This window comes from Catharus ustulatus, chromosome 1 (genome assembly GCF_009819885.2).
Source record: "Catharus ustulatus isolate bCatUst1 chromosome 1, bCatUst1.pri.v2, whole genome shotgun sequence".
NCBI lineage: Eukaryota > Metazoa > Chordata > Aves > Passeriformes > Turdidae > Catharus > Catharus ustulatus.
The window spans coordinates 112509475-112526624 of NC_046221.1; the positions used below are offsets into that span (position 1 = coordinate 112509475).

General features: G+C 43.3%; 1 protein-coding gene across 1 annotated transcript in view; it reads left to right on the plus strand.

Moving 5' to 3' along the window:
• The window catches only part of CABLES1 (Cdk5 and Abl enzyme substrate 1), a 70515-nt gene extending 55513 nt beyond the window's left edge, over positions 1-15002 (plus strand). The window contains exons 8-10 of the mRNA XM_033060347.1: positions 9087-9193; positions 10090-10297; positions 11850-15002. Coding sequence (XP_032916238.1) covers positions 9087-9193; positions 10090-10297; positions 11850-11990 — 456 coding nt within the window. The 3' untranslated portion in view covers positions 11991-15002. The remainder of the gene's footprint in view (positions 1-9086; positions 9194-10089; positions 10298-11849) is intronic.
• Positions 15003-17150: the final 2148 nt, after the last annotated feature.

Sequence of the window (17150 nt, forward strand, 5' to 3'; positions counted from 1 at the left end):
TACTGCTGTATTTCATAAATGCTTTAGATGAAAGGCTTGTTCAAACAATGCACTCATTCTCTGGCATTCAGAGGAAAATTTATACTTCCTCAAACTGGTAACTATTACAAAATAGGAGGATGCCCATTGGGGTTTTTCTGAAGTCATGAAGCTACACTGTGTTTTGATGCTAATCATTCACTCCTCTGAACAGCTTTGTTTCCCAGGTATTTATTTCACCATGGGATGATCCTCCCTTTAATTGCAGCAATTACGAGCAGAGTCTGTATATTTCTCTCTATATCCAAACCCTTAACAATACAGACTCATAACCGGTCTCTGCTCTGACTAAATGCTTTCTGTGGTGAGAGACTTCTGTAGCCTTTTTTTTTTTTGGTTGCTCCAAGTCAGTAGATTATTTTGGCAGGACTGTTGCAAGATGTAGTGCAGTCATACACATGTGAGCATGTACCTGTCTGGCTTGTACATCCAGAGTTATAGTAGGCAGCGGGGAAAAGATTTTTTTTTCCCCAAGTGGTGGCCTACTTGTTTATCTATATACAGATATGACAGGATTTGAAACACTGAGGATTTGAAACACTGAAGTGTTGTCCATGTTCTCATTTAATTTGATATAATAAATAAAGAAACTGCTAATGCATGTGAAGATATGGCCTTTGTATGTTCTCATCTGCCCCCCACCCCAGGGGTAATTTGGCTCTTAGGTACTCCTTCCTCAAAATAAGCTCCAAGTGTTTCATGTGGATGGAAGATTATCTTCTTGCTAGCAGGAATGTTCTGTCTGTTGAGTTCTAAGGTCGTGGTTATTTTATTATTCAGTTTTCAAATGGGAAGTCCAGAATGTGCTCTGCTTACTTGCTGCCAGTTTTCTTCTAAGAGCTGGTGACTTATTTTTTGGCTGCCAACCCACAAAGTGACAACCTTTTATAGCAGCTGCATCTGTGTGGGGAAATATTTGTCAGGTTTTGATATGGTTACTGTCATGGACAAGGAACTGTCTTCTCTCAAGGAGAAAGACATTGTTAGCCAACATCCAAAGGGAGCATAACCCTAGCAGTCATGGCTGTTTTTCTGACCTTCCTCAGGCTGCGAGTGTCTGCCAGACAGTACAAGTCCCCTAGAGTCACCTGAGATCTTTGATCCCTTTTTAACTTGATGTTCTCATGGACATGGTTAAATGAGTCAAAATGGGGCAGCCAGGCATCCCGCAAGGGAGTTCTCCATCCAGGAGTGGGTATTCAGTGCCATTCTTCTCTGTGTATTGGTTGGCCACGGCATTTCAAAGTCTTATATTTGTACTTCTGTTGTAAAAAGGAGCTGCCTGGGGATTTGACAAGGGATGTGACTAGATGCCCTAAAGGTGAAAAATGGACTTCAAGGACAATTGTTAAAATCAATGTCATTGTTTATCTAGAATATATTTGCATTTGACAGGAATCTCCCTTCTTTTTAATTTTCTCTATGATTATTTACTGCTGTGTCTGAAATTATGTCTTATTTGACAGATGAGGGTTTTTTCATGAATTTACCTTCCAGACTTCTTCAGTACTGCCTGAGGGTCTGTGGGACTCCCATCTCCCTTTCTGAAGGCAGGCGCTAATCTAAGCAAGGGCTGAAGGCCATTGAGTGCTCTGTCTCTTCTGTCGAGGGGGACCACAGGCAGGTGCCAAGGGCTCTCTCAGCTGGGGTTTTGCCTGCCCGCAGCCGAAGCAGCAGAGCTGTGATGCCCTGCAGGAGCTGCATGGCTCTGCAAGAAATTAAGGGGCAGATAGTTGTTCTTCAGTGCTCAGCTGAAAGATTTTATAGGGTGCTGGTGCTTCCTGTAGCCAAGAGAAGGGAGAAAAAGTAGTGCTGGAGTGTCCTGGGAGCTTGCAGGTGAAGTAGGATTTTTCAGTTTGGGCAAGGGCTTGTGCATAGAGCTGAATATAAGGCCATATTGGCTTTGTAGGAGACATTACACACATCAGCTTTAGACTTTCCTAACTCTACTGGCATTCCCTCTCCCTCTCCCAGCAGTTCTCATCAGTGTGAGCAGGAGCATAATAGGCTTATAATTTCAAGTCGTTTTCTTCACCCCCCCTCCCCAAATGCAAAAATCAGCGTACTCTGCAATTAAAGCAAATTGCAGTCTGGGGCCAGCGAGAGACCTGTGCTCTTTTCCTGGCCATGCAGCCACTGCAGCAGTGCCAGACCTCTGCCAAAAGACCGCAGAGGCCGGGAGCAGCCGCTGTGCTGGGCAGAATGTGGCTGGAATTGCTTCCTCTCACAAGTCCCCGAGCAGCTGAGAGCAGCTCTGATGTCAGCGCCCAGCATTTGGCTGTGCGTGGAGAGCTGCAGCTTGTAATTAAAGTTTCGTTACTTGGCCAGGATTTAGCATTAATGCTTGACAGCTGCAAGCTTGTAGATATTCCCCTCACCCCTCCTTATGGATGTCATAGCAATTAATGGGGGGAAGGTGTGGAAGAGGAGTGGATGCTGGGCTGCGTCACTGCCTGCAGGATAGAGCTGCATGCACTGATATTACTCCCGTGAGCCTGGCTTGTGCTTTGCAGGCCAGGATTTCTCCACTGGGAAAGCTCTCTTGAGGTCTGTGTGAATGCTGCATCAGTAAACACTGCAGGTTTTATCCCGAGGCATAAGACTGACAAAATGTGTGGTCCAGCTTGGAGTTTACTCAGAAATATGTGCAACTCGCACTCTATGTGCTCAATTTTTGTCGAGCCTGAGTTTATCATCACTGTCATTGACTTTATAGTCTTTTAATTTTACTGAGCTGAATTAGCCCTGACTCTTGGAGAGAAGTGTTAGCTGCAAGTCCTCAGCTGTTTTCAAGGAGGAGCTGAGCTTCCTCCTTGAAGAGAGCACTGGGGAAGCAGAAGTGCTTTTGGTTTGGTCTTGTTTTTTGTTGGGGTTTTTTTTTTCCTTTTGGTGGTTTTTAGGTTTTTTAGGGTTTTTTGTAGTGAAGTCTCAGGCTTAACTGAGTATACACTTCCCTGTTGCATATCTAAAAGTAATACCCACTAATTGCCTGTCAGGGGACAATTCTGAATGTATTCTTCAATACTTTCCCAATACAAACTCTATGGCTTTTATCAGTTGTATTAGTTGTATTTAAACTCTGGTCTGCCCTGGAGAAATTATTTAATTTTGTGTTGTCTTTGCAATCTCTGCTGCAGTATAAACAGTAAGAGGTAGAAAAAATTCATGCTGGGTGGAGGGGGGGGGGAAGGGAAACATCATGTCATGGTTAACAGATGTCTTCCTGGCTGATACTGCTAAAACAGGAATTCATGCAGATTCTTAAATCTCTCTAGAACAGGAACTTTATCTACCAGACTAAGCATTAATTTCTTTCCTTGAATCTCATGTTGACTAGCATACGTACAGACTCATCAATGCCTCCCCGGTCTCTCTGCGTTCTTTCCAGCGGAAACTCCTTCTGTGCTGAGCTAGAGAACTCATTCTCACCAGGCTTGAGGCTGATCCTGCAGTCCTGCTTTTGTTGGTAACACAGAAACACAACAGCATGTTAGCTGGTCACTGTGTGCTGCCAAAACTTGCAGCAGAAGAAGAAAATCCCAGATCAGCAGCACATTGACTTTGAGTGACCCATCCTGTAGTTGCATCCCTGAAATATCCATATATCTGTGCTCAAGGCATACACGTGGAATTAGGTTTGGGTACTGAGCTACAATATCAGTGTGTTGGTATAATTATGTAAAAACAAATTGACATCTCCACACCACTAATAAAAGAGGCACGTCACAAAACTCTGCAGAGCTGTTGCAGTGCCTGTCTGCCAGCCTGCACTTGCCAGGTACCGCGTTAGCAGCGAGCACAGCCGAGCTGCCTTATTTAATATTAGTCCTCCAGTGTGACTTTAAAATTAGAACTGCTTGCTGCCCTGGCCCGTTGGTCTAACAAAAGCCCTGCATGATGACATAATGCATTTGGTGTCTCGTTCCCCTGTTCTCTCTTTCACAAGGAGCACCAAGGTCAGGCAGACTCCACCACAGCCAATGTCCTTCAGTGCTGCCACCCTATTCTTTGAGCCACTTCTGTAGCTGTATATTAAATATCTCCAGACTGCTTTTTTATCAGCTACTGACCTTGTACCCAAAAGTCCCAGGGAGCAAAGGATAGCAGTGGTAGATAATCATGTATAAATCCTGTGCTCTATGCATTTGATGCTATATTTGGCTGAGACTCCAATAAATAACTATTTTGATAATAATTCCAGAGTGCAAACAATATAAAATAAACTGGTGTCCTTCTATGTACTTAATTTCAAAGAGGCAGTTTTGAGACTGTCTACCTTGTGAAATTCAAAATCTTTCAGTTTAAGGTCCTTGAATGTTAATAACTTTGTAACAACAGAAATATCTTATTTTAGTCTAGCTTCCTTTTTTAGAATTATAATTATAATTCACAATCACTCCCATTTTCTATCACAGTTTAAAGTCACTTCTGTATCAGAATTTCTCATATATATGCATTGCATTAAAGTAGTCACAGAGTGCAGTTACTAACTTCACTTCTTGTGGGGCTGAGAACTTATCAGTGACCTACCAAGTCTGTTTCAGGTATCAGTCTTCCATCTACTTTCTGTGAAGTAGATTTATCAGGAGTACACAGTAACAACAACTAAGAGAACCTATCATACATCTTTCATTTTATTCACCTATTTTATTCTGATTTTATCCTTCTTAAGCTAAGAGATAGAGGCATCCAAGGCTAAATCATCTTTTACTGGTTGCGTGCCAAAGTAGGATTTATTTTCAACAATATTTCATCCTGCCAGTCTTACCAACCATTTCAGGCATTCTCTCTCCTCCCATATTTATGAAAGTATATATACAGCTTTCCTATGAGAAAGCAGCTGCTTGAGAACGCTTGTGAATAACAGATGAGCTGAGCTCCAAGTTCAAACTGCCAGCCATGCAAAAACTGTGCAGAATAGAGACTTGGGCCGAAGCGTTTATCATGCTGTCCAGGCATCTGTCAGCTACCATATATCAAGGTTTTCATTTGTCTTGTGCAGCTTCCATTGCCAAAGTAAAATATACATACACAGATTTGTATACAGAGAACGTAACAGAGCCCACGAAGGAGTATTGCTGAATGCTGAACTGGAATGCGTTCCGTGCAAATAAGCTGTGAGAAACAAGACAGACGGTTCTGGATGACAGAAGTTGAAAACATTGGAGATTAGGCTATGAGAGAGACAGTTTAGTAGTTCCCAGTGCTTTGCTCATGTGTCTGACAGCTCTGGGAGTACAGAGTGCCTGCCTGGTAGGGAATAATATTATATATAGGAAAGCATGTTTGGATAGAGAAAAGCTGTGCTCCTTTTAGGGAAATATTTGCAAACCCTTCATGAAATTTGGAGCATCAGTATTGATCGGAAACCTGACCCAGGCAATACCAGAATTGTCCTGGACAGACAATCATGTGTTTTTCTTCACATGGCAGCTTCATGTGGGACATACAGACAGCTCAAGTGCAGTGGCATGGCCTAAAACAGGAGAGAAGCATAAACTCTGAGCAGGGAGCAGGCAGAGAAGGATGACATTGTGTCCAAGCCCTCCCCTGTCAGATCCCAGCTGGTTGCTGGACCACCCCAGAGCTTTCCTCCATTCCCTTACTCGTGGGCAGGGGCAGCAGCGGGGGTTGCTGCTCAGTGCCAAGCTGTTTGCAAGGGTGCATAAGGTGCCCTGGGCAGGATCAGGATTGGGGACCATGATTTCTGTGTAGCCTTCTGTGTGCTGTGCCCCAGCAACAAGGGAACTCAGGTGCCTGGGCAGAAACCATTTGAAAGGGTGACTGATTCGATCATTCAGCAGATGCTAATCCAGCATTGCTTTTAAACTGCCTCACAACAGATATTTTTTAGGGGTGTTTTCTTCCTACCTGTCTGCTGGGCAGAGTCCTGCATGCACAGGATGCATTTCTGTAGGTACCAGCTGGACAAGCAGCATCCTGTTGTTCAAAATCCAGCTTCTGCAGCAGCTATGAAGGAAAAAAAAATCAAGGGACAAAAAAACCCCCCAAAACTTGCACAAATCCTTTTCTGGAGAATAAGGGCAGTTAGCTGAGCTCTCCAGCATGGCACTGACAAGATGAGACAGCTGCCTTAGAGCCAGTGTGTTCAAACATGCTGCTGTTATCCTGTTACATGAATCAAAACCAGCACACACCAGCTTTCATCTGGATTTCATTACTGTGATTTGTATCGTAGAGACTGTTGTCTCGCAGGAAGCGGCAGTATTCAGAGTTGGAGAGGGGAAGATCCTTATCAACAGGACAAAATTGACAAATCTCCGTGTTTAAAAATAACCGTACCTCTTTACTGTTCTCAGTTTTAAGCTGTCTGCTTAGTCTCAAGCCTTTGAGCACTTTGCTTTAAATGAAATTTTTAAAAAGAGCTTTTTACCTTCTAAAGAGAATTTATCTGAATTCTGGCAAACCTCCCACAGGCTGGAGGAGTCCCAGGTAAAACAAGTTGGTGCCTGCAGAGCAGCCATGGGGAAAGGTGCATCCCAGGGGGCTGCTGCTGCTGAGTGGCAGAGCCCAGGGCTCACTCCTCCTCTGCACAGTGGTCCCCAGAGTCACTTGTTGGAGGTGAAAGCAGCTGAAACTTTCTCTCTGGCACAACTTCTGTGCAGCCCTTTAGCTGAGCCTGGAGGATGGACAGGCTCTCCTTCCGCTGCTGTGCTGTTTCTGTTGGGAAGTGTTTTCTGTTGTGCACACAAGTAAAAGAAGATAACCTGGAGAGAGCTAAAGGCAAGTTAATTAAGATAAAACTATGAGCTCTGTGGCAATGAAGAACAAACAATGGGCAGTTAGGTTTGTAGTGAAGCATGAAATAAGGTGTCAGGTAGCTTTGCACAAGAACACTGAACTCACAATTTGTAGGATTGCCCAATACTGGTAGTGACAGAAATCATCTTTATATTTAACAGGATGTATGTGGTTAGTGTCTGCAAGAGCAGCATGGACCCATGTTTCTATACCCTGAGGAGCAGATAGCAGGGATCTAAATTAGATGTGGCTTGTTTCAGTGTCCTCTTGTAGCAGTAGGGAGAGGAAGTCTCTTTAACACATAAAACTTCCATAAAAATATCTGAACATCAGCAGTACCCAGCTTGCTAATGATAACTTTGGCAACAAAGGAGTAGGCAGGCAGGCTGCAACATTCCAGGGAAAGAAAGGAAAAGGAGTAGTTGTTAGGATCTTAATTCTGCTTCGGAGGTCTGAGCCCTGCCAGGTGAGATGAAGCACGTGAGAAGCTGTCTGCAGTAAAGAACCATGGCTGCTCAGTGTGTGCATACATCCTTCCAACCTCAGCAGGGCTAAAACCAGGCAGACCCACACATTCCATGAAAGGTTTTCCCACCGATCCCAGGAAGGGCAAGGCTTCTCCTCCCTGTCTTCTCCTCTCTTCCTTTTATTCAGGTGTGGCAGCACATTGCCTGCTTCAGCATCAAAGCAGCTTATGAATTTTTAACCTCAGGGGCACTGCACTGTCTGCCTGAACCTGCAGTCAGACTCATCCATACACGTGCAGGGAAGCAGGTGTGACTGAAGAGTGTTGATGTGCCAGAATGGCCCATGTTTTAAAATGTATGTGTGTGACCATAACAGCACCCCATGGCAAAAACTTGGGTTTTTTCTCTGTTATGTTTGCCACAAATACTGCTGGGCGCTATTCAGGGGAAATACATGCTCTGCTCTGTTTTAAATTCCTGATAATTCAGTACCATATCTTCTAAATAAAGTGCAAGAAAAGTTAGGTGTGTTTTACTCTCCTTCATGCTTATTTTTGAAACAGAGAACAGCATGACTGGATAAAGGGAATTGTCTACTTTCTCTTTAGAGCCACTGCACTTTGTATTCCTCAAGCCTTTCCATATATCATTTTAACGATAGAAAAAAAGCCTGAAAGCATATTCAGTCAGTATTTTTGGTGATTTCAATTCCCATGAGGATATATTTCAGCAGAGCTCCACCTTCTATAAAGGCATAACATGCAGCAAGGGTTTTGCATGCCCCTTTCCACCTCTTGCTGTTTGGTGTTAACAGTCCTTTGCCACAATACAGATTAATCAAAACCAGAAATTAGAAGGGAAATTTTATTTTGTGAGCAGGAGAATGCTCTGCACTATCCACTTTTGCTCTCTTAAATGCTTGAAGCTGTCAGGGAGCTGGATGCATGGGGACCAGGCTGTCCCCTAGGTGCCCAAGCTGGGGCTCCTCTCCACTCATGTCATGGGCAGAACTGCCAAAGCTTGGAAGAGAATTGACCCATTCCCAAAATAAAGGTTGGTTTGTTGTTGAGCTGATAGATTTTGGCCAGGTGAATCATGACAGAGAATTTGGACAAAGTGCTACCTGAACAAAGACTAAGGGAACAAGAGAAGTGCTGAGCATCCGCAGATGCAGATGCTGTGTTGACCAGGAGAACCCTCTGCAACCTGGGGAGTTTCCTTAAGTTGTAACACAAAGGAATAGGAAGCTCAAAGGAAATAGACTGTACATTTTGAATGTTGTCCTGGCTCCTTTGCCCATTTACTGCCTAACTTGCCACAGCATTACTGCCTTCCACTCTACTGAGTGACCTGCCATGTAAGCTGATTACTTATTTCATCACAAATGTAAGCTACGGCAGTCAAGAGTTTGTACCAGTGGTCTCCTCAAAGAATCAATTTGAGAGAAACTCACAGTGGGTCTCGGAGCCACATGGAGGTATGCACCAAAATCTGATCATCGTATCAACTTTGTGATGAATATTTTTTATCATAAAGACTTCTCGCTTAGGTTTCATTCAGCCACATTTGTCTTAAACTCGCTCTTAGCAATACTTGGAGGATGCTCATGAGATATGTATTGTCCAAGGCTTGTGCTGAACAGGTCACTTGTTTTGTCAGTCACAAATAAATATTTACCCTATTTCAGACTTAATTTTCCTGTCTACTGAAAGCATTGGGACTGACTGGCGCTTGTTTGGTATCCGTTGTTTCTGGGAATTGAGTGATCTTCTTTGTTAACAATCTAAAAGAGTAATTCTCTCATGACATGTGTTACAGACCACGGTCATAGACTACGTGAAGCCATCAGATCTCAAGAAGGACATGAATGAGACCTTTAAGGAGAAGTTCCCTCACATCAAGCTCACCCTCAGTAAAATTAGAAGGTACGTTGCAAAGCTCAATAAGGCTGCAACGTGATGCAGCTGTCTCACATATCAGTGCAATTCCTGCTGTACATGAAGGGAAGCACAGCACTGATTGATCTTCCAGGAACAGTGACCAGCAGAGTTGCAGAGTAAGTCAGATGATTGCTTTGATTACTGGGATGAATAAACAGGATAGAGGAATGTGCAAACACGCACTGGTCAGGTGTCAAACACAGCATCTAATGGGATGAGGATGAGAGCTGGTCATGCACTATATTAAAATACCCAGAAAAATAACACAACAGATTCTCTAAGCTCATGGCACTTAGCTTAAAAAGAGACTGAGGAAAGAGAAGTGCTGACTTTTGTGCCTTGGCCAGAAGCAAAAAGAGTAGTTGGCTTCATAACAAAGTTGTAATATTCCATCTCTGTTTCTAGTGTAGCAGGCTAGACATATTGCTCCACTGAAGTAATGATAATTTCATTTGACCCTAGTGGCCAGAAGGACACTGAGCCACACTGCTCTGTAACCAGACAGTGCTGCAGTACATGGACAGAACTGTCAGTGTGGATTTGACCGACCATAACCAGCAGCAAAAGCTGCATACAGAGCACCAGGAATCAAAACATACTTACTAAACAAATGGTATGCAGCATACGACCTCTGATAAAATATTGTTGCTAAAATTATCAGAGCTGTTTTGGTTACTTTTATAGTTTTACACAACTGTCTGTTGGGGGCAGTGAGGGTGACTGGTGATGTAAAAATGTAAAAAAAACAGCATAAAGATATCTGTCCAGTAAATTATGTTTTCCCTTCCGTTTGAGTAAGCAGGAATCTCTGGCTCTTAGGGTGAAATGAGAAATGCTTTAAAATCCATCTGACAGCATACTTCTCTGGTCTCTTTACTCAGCTTGAAGAGAGAAATGCGCAAGCTTGCTCAAGAAGAATGTGGTTTTGAAGAGCCCACAGTGGCCATGGCCTTTGTCTACTTTGAGAAGCTCGCTCTCAAGGGGAAGCTGAACAAGCAGAATAGAAAGCTTTGTGCAGGAGCTTGTGTTCTTTTAGCAGCCAAAATTGGCAGTGACCTCAGAAAACATGAAGTCAAGCATCTTATAGATGTACGTATCCATAGGACTCCAGTGTTCCGTCTGTACGAAGTGCCAGTGTGTGGTCTCTGCAAGCCTATTTGTCAGTGGACATGCTCTCCTTCCAACTGTACAGCCAGCTAAATATCTTTTTTTGTTACACATTTTAGTGTCAGTAGTAGTGATCAATGTCCCTGCAAAGGCATGGGAAGCTTGTTTGATGGGATAGAGGCCCCTGGTGTCAGATACTGTGAGGTTTGAGATGTACATGACCATGACTCTGTCAATACAAGGCAACAGGTGAACCCCCAGGAAATTAATTTTTCTTTTAATTATGTTTTCAAGAGTGTCAGTAAGGATTCTCCTTTGGGAATTAAATGCAGATACTAATTTCAGATGGAGTTAAATAGACATTTGTGTTTCTTTTATCAAGTTCAGCTTTTGGGCAAGAAAACCTGAAGAGGTGTTCCCATTAGAGCACCTCACTCTAGATGTTTTTTGTAGAGTAAGATGTTGGTCTTCTACCCACTTCACATGGAAGGGGTAACATGGGGGTGTTATGCCATAATCCACTGCAAGCACCAAGGTACCAGTTTGATTTAATGCTACAGAAAGTTAGGCTGGTGTCTTGGTGTGTGGCTACAACCAGCTCACTCAAAGGAAGAGATATGGGAATGTGGTTGGGGGACAGGACTGGACTCATGCCCTCCTCCCACAGTCACAGAGCTGGGTTGACAGTCAGTTTGTTAGAAAACCCTCCGAATAATCCCCCCAAAAAATCAGCCAAGTGGGAATTGGAAGATCTGGCCTCTCTTGCTATCTTGAAACATTGGTCCATCCATAAGACACTGAGCTTTGCAGTAGATCCAGTGGGCAGAAAAACAGCAAGTCAGGGATGCTAAGAAGAAGATGAGGGGGGGAATATCCCTGAGCAGCTGGTTGCCTACTTGTAGCATCCAAATCCAGTGAAATCAACAGAGCATATGGGAGGTTTAGTACATTACAGCACAAAAACAACTATAAAAACCATCTCATCCCCCTGAGGATAGCAGTTTCTATTACTCACTGTTCTTGTGACACCTTCTGCCTCTGAGGTATTAGGATCAAATTGTGGCAAAATTTCCCCAACAGGGCGTTGCAGCACAGTCTAATGCTGAAAGGAAAACTAGTGATTTCAAGCAGTGCAGGAAATTTGTGGACAATTACAAGATGCATGTCTTCCATTACACAAGTGATTTTGATGTTTGCATGAGGCCAGGAATTTCCTGTTGCTGCAGTGGTAATCACTGTGATTGCTAGAAGATGTATCTGCTCACAGTGGAATGAGTGAAGTGACGAATGTGTCAGAAATAGCATGGCTGGCTGAGCTCTGTGAGTTCACCTTCACAGTAAGGATTCAGTACATCCAGTTCACACAGCTCTGATTTTCTAAACTGGAGCCATGCAAGTCGATCAGGACAGAAGTTTAATGACAGCAGCATACGTGTTTTGAATATGTTGTTTATGTCATTTATGTGAAAACTCTAGAAAGGCAAACCCTCATTCCATTTTTTCTTCATTGACTTTTTCCTCTTGGCTCTTCCAGAAACTGGAAGAGAAGTTCCGGCTGAACAGGCGAGAGCTGATTGCCTTTGAGTTCCCGGTGCTGGTGGCCTTGGAGTTTGCTCTCCACCTTCCCGAGCACGAAGTGATGCCACACTACAGACGCCTGGTGCAGAACTCCTAGCACTGGCTGCCCAGCGGGGAAGGGGCTCCTGACTGTTCCCGCTTGGCTCTCCTGAGCTGCAGTTACTACTGGAAATGCAAAATCAGACTCCTAACACTTCACTCTCTCTTCTCCCCCAAAACAGTTTTTCTGGCTACAGGAAATACTGCATTGACTCTTGGCTTTGACGAATTTATGTATCGTTACTTTCTCAAAGCAGGTGAAGACTGAGCTGTTGGTAAATAGTTCATGTGCTGAAACTGGGTGGCAACTGACCCTACCTGTAGGAACTACAGCTATAAAAGTAGGCAAAAATTAGAAGGGCAGCCTCCATGACCACCCCTCTCTCCATCACACAAACCCTGGAAGCCCACTGAGTGCATTCTCGTAGCGCTTTTTCTACACACCTGCTGCAAATTCCAAGAGGACTTCTTAAAGTGGAAAAGCTTTTAAAGAAGATATCTTCACTGTGTCAAAAAGAATGTGCCAATCTATTTTTGTATCAGCAATTGAAAGTGCACTTTTTCCTGTGGGGTATTTGTGTGTGTATCCGTGTGTGTGTGCGTGTGCGACACCGAACTGATCTCAGTCCAGGTGGTTGGCTTAGCTGTTTCCAAGTGTATCAGTTACTGATGGTGAAGATCAAGGTGACCTTCCACGTTTACTTCTTGAAAAATGTAACTACTGGAAAAGTGGTAAATGGGATCATTTTGGACACTTGGGTTTTTTAATTCTCTGATCTTTCCAACATTGTACCTTTGAAAAGATTACACTACTACTGCGAGAGAAGGATCAGCAACTGACCTTAAGTTTTCAGTCATGTTTGTGGTAAAGATGAGAGCATTAGTATAAGATTTCCATGTCATGTTTTTTAAAAATATCTTGTGTTAAGCCACATGCATATTTTTAACCTTCGCACTTTTCCCACTGTGGAGATGGTTAGACTTGCACTCTGTAGTGTTGTATTTCTGTGCTCTATGTTAGAGTGCGTAATAAGCACATTTGTTGTGCTCTATCTTAAAACAGTGTTTTATTAAAAAAAAAATAAAAGAGTAGGGCTCAGCATATAACGGGTGTCTTAAGGCTCCAACAGCAGGGGCATCAGCCATTATAGTTTTGGGGTTTTAATTAGGATTGACTGTGCAAAACCTAAAATCTGTACCCATTGAGATTCAGTTCCTTTAGACATTGCAGTACTGGAGTTTTATGGTAAAACTTCTTGCAGCTTCCCTGGTTCTGACTGGACACCCAGAAAGCTTAAAGGCTTTATTCAAGCTCCTGATGCTATATCCACACTAAGCTAATGCCATGCTGATGGACACTGTTCAATTGCTGTTATCATGCGAGATCCCACCCCTGTCCAATCTTCTCCTGTGCTGGTTCACTTAACAAACCTTGCCCTCAACATGCCCCACATGGATCTGCTGAAGTCAAGTTTTTACATTTGTGGTAATTATAAAATAAATAATTGTCTCAGCTGTGAGATTCCAGCTGAAGCCTTACCTCTCTAAGTTTGGGAGTGCTTGCTCAGAGTATGGAAAGGGCTTGTGAGCAGAATGTGGAGAAGTGGGACATAACAGAGGATGCAAACACACTAATGCTTACTTTCTTTTGCTCTTAATTTAATCAGTTTTATTATTTCCTTCAGTTAGGCCAGGAAACATCCAGTTTCTTTACAAGTTTTGACTCCTTTAAATGCTAGTATTTAAAAAGCCTGCATACAATTGCTCTACAGGATCTGGAAAGATTACACATCAGGACAAACAGGAATTTGTTTGATGCTATTGCTCTACCCCCATTCTAAAGGGGAGGGTGACTATGCTAGCTTACAGTTATTACTAATACTTACCTGATTACTGGTATAGATACATTCCAACAGGATTGGGGAGGAGGGGGTTAAGAGAAAAGTGTGCACTTAAACCTTCTCAGTGTAATGTCCTATGTCACTGCAACCCACGTGTCACTCAGCCAGCTGCAAAGTGAGGGGAAGGGGGCCCTTGACAGCACTCTTACACCCTCCTCCTCCTCCTCCTCCTCCTGGCCCCAACACAGCCAGGTAACTGTGGAGCCAAGAGCCTGGAGTGCACCTGGAGCCTGTGTCTACCTTACTGGTTTATTCAGACCAAAAAGGCGATGGGCATAGTGTGGACCTACAACCCAAAACAGTCTGTGGGTCAGCTAGGAAGGCTTCCACCCTTGGCTCTATCCCTTTCCACCCAAATTGTGTATATACATTCGAGATTTGTTTCTGATTGCAGAGATCTGTTTCTAATAGCTACCACTCAAGGCTAAGCAGAAGATTTACCTTTCCACAAAGGCTTCTACCTTTTGCTTTTGAATCTGATCTTTTCTTATATTGCTTTATAGCATTGCAGGGAAAAAGCAAATTGTGATTTCAAGATGCAGACTAAAGAATGACAGTCTTACAGTAGTCTTTAGAGATGCTATTGAATCAAGCTGTCACATCTCTTGCCTTCTGTGCTGCTACCCAGCCCTGATCTACAGTTTACATGGATTTCTGGGATGAAATCTGATTGCTGGAGACTTTCTGCTTTTCATTGTTATCGCTGTTGTTTTGGGGGCGGAAAAGGGTTTCAGAGTGATGTTCAGTTACAGTTTGAATGTGGAATAAACACTTAAGGTGGTGATGATGTTGCACTGTTCACTTAGGAACGTATATAAAGCCATATGTTGCTAGATCTCAGAGCACAAAGCTTGGTCAGTACAATTATGATTAGGACAGTGGGCAGGATTTGCCCCCCTTTTCTGCCCAACCCTGGGAAAATTCAGGCTGAAGAGATAGAGAAAATGTGTACCAAACAAAAAACATGTTGATTGTTTTCCTTTGTCTTACATGGCAATGAGTGTTGATTTACAAATGATTTTAGGTTCAACTTTAAGTAGTTTGGGAAAATAATCCATTCCATATAACTTGTTCTGTTTTGAAATTATATACCGTACACTCTACCATGCAGAGTTTATTCCTTTTCTTAAAAAAAATGAATAAAAGTTTTAAAAAAATTGAAAAACACAGACTCTTCCACCAGTGACAGTATGTAAAATTATTCTGTCTCTCCTCTGTATGTGAAAAGGGGTTTGGTTTTGTCTCCCCCTGGGACACACAGCTGCTTACTAATAAGCCAGTGATGGGATTGCCAAAGGGCCCTGGCCACCTCCTGGTGTTCAGCTCCCTGCAGAGCGCTCACTTCAAACATTTTTCCTCCATTCAAGATCATAACCTTTTTCCCAGACCATTGTTTTGAGTTCTTTGGGGATTTTAAGCCTTTCTTTTTCAGCAGTACCTGGAACTGCCAGAAGCAGGGTCTCTCAGTCCCAGCTCTCAATATGCCAGAGGATGAGGCACAGGCGGGCTCTTCAGCATTCCTTGTATCTCATGACCCCTTGTTCACAGGAGAATTTGGAATATGCTACTTTGGTTTAGTCTGGGTGGTGGTGAAACTTACACCCAGTTGTAGTTCACAAGCAGCTGCTTCCTCTTCAGAGGCTTAAAGTTGTGTTTTGGACATTCATGTGTTGCACACCCAATTTCCCACCATGTGTTTGCATTCAAGCTATATTTTTTACACCTAAGACACCCCCTAAATTCAATGCCTATCTAGGGGGTCTCACCAAACATGCCCATTTATTTGTATTTTTGTTCCATGTGAATAAAGTTATGGGGAAAGTTTGCCTCCCTACCTTTAAACATCACTCCAGAGAGCCAAAACTTTAAATCATATTTGTAACAACATGTACATAACCATGATTTACACAGACTCCAGAACATGCAAGCTTACAGAAAAATACTTGGCAACCATTTTCCTAAACGACTTACTAACTTGCATTGGCTTATTTGGGATAGTTTGTAACATCTTACTGACACAACTTCAGCTAATTGCTCCATCCTCCTAAAATATGGAGCATGAGACTTGTGTGGAAGCGGTGAGGAGTGGTTTGCTAAGAGATGATTGCACCTTCCCACGATGCTAAGGGATTTTGGCACCAGGCCCCACAATAAACATGTGAAAATACACAAACAAGGTAAAAGTAGTTGAGCGAGGCGAGAGACTGAGCAATCGAAGTAACAATGCCAACATCACTAGCTGAGGCTGAAATCTGTCCCAGGTTGCACCTTTGGGAAGGGAGGAGAGTGTGGGAAGCAGATTTGAACTTAATTTGTTCATCTCCCATTGTAAACTCTTTACTGAAGAGGGAGAAAAAAAGAGGGGAGAAAACCCATCAGATGCATCCTTTCACAGAGTGTTGTATGCAAAGCAAAAAGGCCTTTGTGAAACCCTAAACTGATACTTCCCACCAAATTCATGTGAACCTGTAACAGCCAGAGACCCCCACCTCAGCCTGGAACCTGATGGTCCAGATGAGCTCCTCAGCCCCTGAAAAAAAACCAAGCTCAAAGATCAGTAAGCACAAGACTTCCATGCTGGTTTGCTCCCTTCCTGGAAGGAATGCTCGTGGCAGTCACTGGCTGAGGAAGCAGCGCACTCGTGACGGCCTCCCCCAGCTCTTCAAAACTCAATGTGCTCTTAACTAAAGAGCCACTCTGGGTGGGGAGGGAAGATAACACGCCAGGAATAGATCCAGAAGAATTGCAGAGCTGAACAGTCTGACAGGCTGCGTGAGGAAAGGAGGAATGGTTTGCAAAATTATAAATATGTGGAAAACAGCAGGAGGCTGTGGTTACTAGTGGTATTTTTTGTTGGCAACCAAACAAGCATGAATTTTGAGGTGGAATTTTTGTTAAAAAAGGTAAAAACCTAATGAAGAAACAGGAGCTGTGAAGTTTTAAGAAAACATATGAAATGCTTTTATTTCTAAACTGCTCTCATCCCACTCAGTCAAAAATGACTCAATTGTCACCATTTGAGTTGGGCTAATGGTCCGGAGCACGATATTTCCCCAATCCCTCCCCACTTGCCAGCACATCTGTAACCAGAAGCCTGAAATCCAATCCCTTCTTCACATTACCCTGCATCTGGGAGTGAGAGCACAGCCTGTGAAGCAGTTAACACCTGTCAATTAAACTGCCTCATGCAGTCCTTTTTAATTGGGAAAAATGCAGGTCTGTCCTCAGTGCAGGGCAGGAGTGCACGGTGAGCCTGGTTCCCACCTGGATACATCAGCTGCTTCTTAGCTTCATGCTGGGATAAGACCTGGCTGGGC